This window comes from Microtus ochrogaster, chromosome 1 (assembly GCF_000317375.1).
Source record: "Microtus ochrogaster isolate Prairie Vole_2 chromosome 1, MicOch1.0, whole genome shotgun sequence".
Classification (NCBI taxonomy): Eukaryota; Metazoa; Chordata; class Mammalia; order Rodentia; family Cricetidae; genus Microtus; species Microtus ochrogaster.
In genome coordinates, this window is record NC_022009.1 from 113,575,264 (window position 1) to 113,579,791 (window position 4,528).

Below are 4,528 nucleotides of genomic sequence, written 5' to 3' on the forward strand. Positions count from 1 at the left end.
GAGCGCATTATAAAAAGAAGCAATGACTTTTTTTTTTCTACATAAAAGGAATTAGATTTTCCAGTTTACCTCTGCAGTGGGATTAATAAAACGTGCACCAAATAGCTGTGGAACGATCCATTTGAAGTTTGTAAAGGCATCCGGGGAAGCTGGCTGGAGTAGCCTTTTAATATTTTCCCCCAACAACAATTTCTGTTAATGTTTTTATTCAGTACTGCTTCCTGAATGACTGCTTCAAATGAGCTCGCTGGTTACCTGCCCATTTCTGCGTGACTGAGCAAATTCGCTGGGAAATCCAAGTTTCTCTTCATTTCCATCAACTATCCATCTCCCAATTACAGAGAATTCATTCCTGCGTTGGAGACGAGCCAGAAGTTTGCCGGCTCGCTGTCTGTGGGCTGCCTTTTCCTTTCTCCTCTTTGAGGCTCTCTGATGCTTACAGCGAGCTCAACTCAAAGGTTTCCAGCTCACACTCTCTCCACATTCCCCCACAGCCACGTCGAGCTCTGTGTTTCTGAGGGAACACCGCGCGCCAGCCTCTGATTCGGTCTCCTGTTACCTGCAGGTGCTCTGGAAACTTCAAAATGCGACTGGTAACGTATTTGCTTCTCTAACATGCCACTTTCGAGTGCATCAGATGCAGCTGCTTACCATTTTTTTTCTAAAGATCTCTCTGTTGAATAACATGCATGCAAAAGCCTGTGAAAGGGGGCTTATAGAGCAGGGGATTAATTGCAGGTCTTGATGTGCGTGTGCATGCATGCTTGTTAACGCGGGCATGTGTGTAGAATATGGGTAATTTATGTGCACATACGTCTGTCTGATCAGGCGGATTTCACTAAAGGAGTCTTGTTGAAAGCAGTACTTTTTATGCGCAGCAGCCAGGTCTCCTAATCAGATCTGGAAACATCTTTACACATCAGCAGCAAGTACAAGAAAAATGCATTCTTAAACCCACGCAGAGGGCATGTGTTAGATAGCTATTTAAAAGCTTGCTTTCTTTAAAGAAATGAAAGGCGTGGTGTGTGTGTGTGTGTGTGTGTGTGTGTGTGTGTAGGGGGAGGGGGCTCTGGGTTTGGAGGAATTGTAGACAAGAGTTACCTGGGCGGCTGCAGAACATTTCCAGCCCCTGTCACTTGCCTTCTTAAAAGTCAGCAATCGCTAAGGGAAGAGACGTGGCTGTGCTCCGGCATAAGCCCAGGGGGGCATTGCGCTGCAGTGTTCAGCAGGCATTTTAGCTACTCTAACCATTAGTGCTCGGGTGATAAGTAGACAGAGTAGATTTGCTGTAGCTGAATCCAGCCATGTATTTGGACTTGCAAAAACTGCATGTATGCTGAATACCAGGGTGTGTGCCTGTGGTTGTGGAACTCCCAGAAAGCGGCATGAGTGTGTGGGCTCCATAAATCACGTTGCTTATTTTCTGGTGTGGAGAGTTAAATTCTAAAATTAAGAAATTACTTGGCAATTAATAATGCACCCGGCAGCCCTTGTCTCATTGGGTGAGATTTACATCCTCGGGACTTGCTCCTCTAGTTAGAGAGACAAATGATTTAAGGTGCAGGCTTAATTGCTATTTCAAATCCGTAGGCATGAAAGATGCTGGCACCACTTTATTTTAGGCTTGTTTTCGAGACCATGTGTGTGAGCGTCTAATTGTGTTGGTGAGCTAATTATGACTATTATGTGCCACCGACAAACAACTTGTCTTGAGCTTTGCTCACCAAGGTAACAGCAACTTGATTCCCTATCTTTGTTGTTTTGCATGGTCCTCTTGCCCTTCGAGACCAGTATTGACTCACTGTAAAGATGAGGAAGTAATGTAGCAGGTCAGAACTCACCGAGGAAAGCAGTTTTCTAATAGATTAAACAAAACGCATCTTTATGAGGCAATTTCTAAATGCAGAGTGGCTATGGGTGTTTGGAAGTGGGGGTTTCTTAAATCGTAAACAGGGAGGTGGAAGTCTAGGTTTATGTTTATGCTGGCTTGTAGTTCTTCGTACACTGTAAGCAAAGTAGTAAATAGCCTCATTATTCTGTATTGACTAATCATTTTTCTTCGTGATATTGACTATAAAATATAAAGATATTTATTTTATCTGAATTTAAGATGATTGTAAACTTCAGTAACACTGCTCATGAAGTTGCAACAATAAACACTAATATTCCTGAAAGTTACTGTGAATACCACTTTTGCTTCTTATTTTTCATGATTTAATATTTAACAGCTTAGCTGTTGCACTCACTAGAGGACTACATGTGATTTTTAATTATATGACTTTTAATGGTGATTTTTTTTACCAACCACGTCTAATTAATGATTATTGAAAGTAGTAATATGGTGAATTTCAATATATAGGGTGGTTCCTTGAAACAGCACAAGTATTAGGAGCCTTTAAAACCAAGTGTGAGACGTTCAAAGTTGTTTTCATATATTGCTCTCTATGGAACTGATTTTCATTTTAGGTATTATTTATTTCCATCTCTATAAATGCACCTGACTATGTTCTCCATCATGAAAAAAAAATCTTTCCTTTGAATATAAATATCTTGATGGCAGCTTCAATTAAATGCCCAAGACAGCTGAAGAATCAGTAGCAATTTTGCATGTATTATGAAATATTAATATATATGTATTAAGAACTGTAAAATCAATTTATGCACTCAGTCGTATTACAAAATACTTTTGCTCTACTTCTGAAGTTGGCGATTTTGTGTGAAGTCAGTTTTGCAGTAACAAAAGAGGATTCATTTTTCTGAGCTTGGGTAGCATTATGTGGCAATGTGCTGGCATTCAGTGCTGCCTAGAAGGAAATGTCGTAAGTACTCAATAGTGGAAAGAAAGAATGCCACATTTGCCATCTGTCCCTGGTTAGGATTTCCCACTCACTTCTAGATGCTTGCAAGACCCAGTCTTTATTTTATAAAACCCATTTCTAGGACTCCCACACGTATGTGATTAAAAACATGTTGTTCTCCTATACAATCGTGTCCCCATTTGGGTATTGGGAGTGCTTTACTAAACGTTTGATCTTTAGATCCCATGTATAGTATGCTCAAAATATACCTTGTAGACTGACCACGCATCTTCAACTGAAAACTTGAAACATTCAAATCTTAAAACACTTACTAAGCACCACACCAACAGACTGTCTCCTGGACTGGGACAAAAGGGTGAGCTGGGAAGAGAAGATTTTTCTTTATTTCTTCTACAGAAATGACAGAATTTTTCTGCATAGCAGTGTTATGGAGGCACAGAAACCTTCAGCTCAGTCTGAGACTTTTATTATTTTTCATTTGTTCTACTTGGTTTCAAAACGATGCAGTCTATAAGTTTGCCAGTAGAGGAATGGTCACAGTTGGGATGGGGAGGAACTCCTCGCTAAGTTAAAAAGGGGAAGGGACAGTCACTTGGGGTGGGTAAGAAGGGAAGATGGGAGGAGACAAATGATGACAGTGGACAAAGAAGGGGGGGATTGTGTGAAAGGGGAGCCGCACTGCAAGTAACAGGAAATGGAATTGAGAAACAAATTGTAAGGATGCTTTCAAGTTGTTTTAAATTATCTTCATTTGCCTTAATATTCTATAGGAAATTCTTTGAGGAAGTGAGCAGCTTCTGAAAAAGATCTAGTGTGTGTGTGTGTGTGTGTGTGTGTGTGTGTGTGTGTGTGTGTGTGTGTGTGTTTGCACGTGCACACACGGACACACACTTGTGTGATCTTTCACATTTGTTGAGCATGTTCTTCTGTCTGTCAGACGTGGGACAGGCACTATGCTGACTATTTTGTCTTTGACGTTTATTTATTTTATGTATATGTGCATGTACAAGAGTACATGTATGTGCACTGTGTCCATGTAGTGCAACCAGAGGTCAGAAGAGGGCATCAGAGCCCCAAGAAGTAGAATGACAGGCAGTTGTGAGTCAACCATGAGGGTGCTAGGAACTGAACCTGGATCTTCTGTAAAAGCAACAAATGCTTTTAACTTATGAGCCCTCTCTTCAGCCCCTGTGCTAAGTACTTTAGCTGAATTATTCCACATAGCCTTCAGTTACTGTTAATATTCCCAGTCTATAGATGAGACACTGAGAAGTAAATAGAGCTTGTATCATTTTACAATAGGTAAGTGGAGGAGCTTGGATTTGAACCTGGATGCCAGAGTCAGGTCTTCTGATCACTACATAGCATAAACATTGGAGTGTACCACCTCATCTCTAGCTCCAGTTACCAACTGACATGCCTAGCTGTTTACTAAATATGCCAATTTGGTCCTCTGGGAAGAAAGGATAAGGGCCTTAGTACACTAAATGGTTCATAAGACAGTAAAGATGAAAGAGAAGAAGCAACATTGGGCAGAGAATGGCTTCCTGCTGTATTATTGGAGTCCCATAATGGGCAGAAATATTCAGGGCTTGTGTGTGTGCTATTCTCTGTCACTGGTTGGCAGCAGTTCCAGGGAAGAGCTGGTTTAACAGCTGAGGCTTATCTGAATATTCTATATCTAGAGGCTCAGTTAATTGCATTTCTTT

General features: G+C 41.0%; 1 protein-coding gene across 1 annotated transcript in view; it reads left to right on the forward strand.

The window, feature by feature from the left end:
• The first annotated feature begins 436 nt into the window (after positions 1–436).
• LOC101979993 (IQCJ-SCHIP1 readthrough transcript protein) overlaps positions 437–4,528 on the forward strand; it is a 658,776-nt gene continuing 654,684 nt past the window's right edge. The window contains exon 1 of the mRNA XM_005344086.3: positions 437–593. Within this exon, the coding sequence (XP_005344143.1) occupies positions 585–593 (9 nt within the window). The 5' untranslated portion in view covers positions 437–584. The remainder of the gene's footprint in view (positions 594–4,528) is intronic.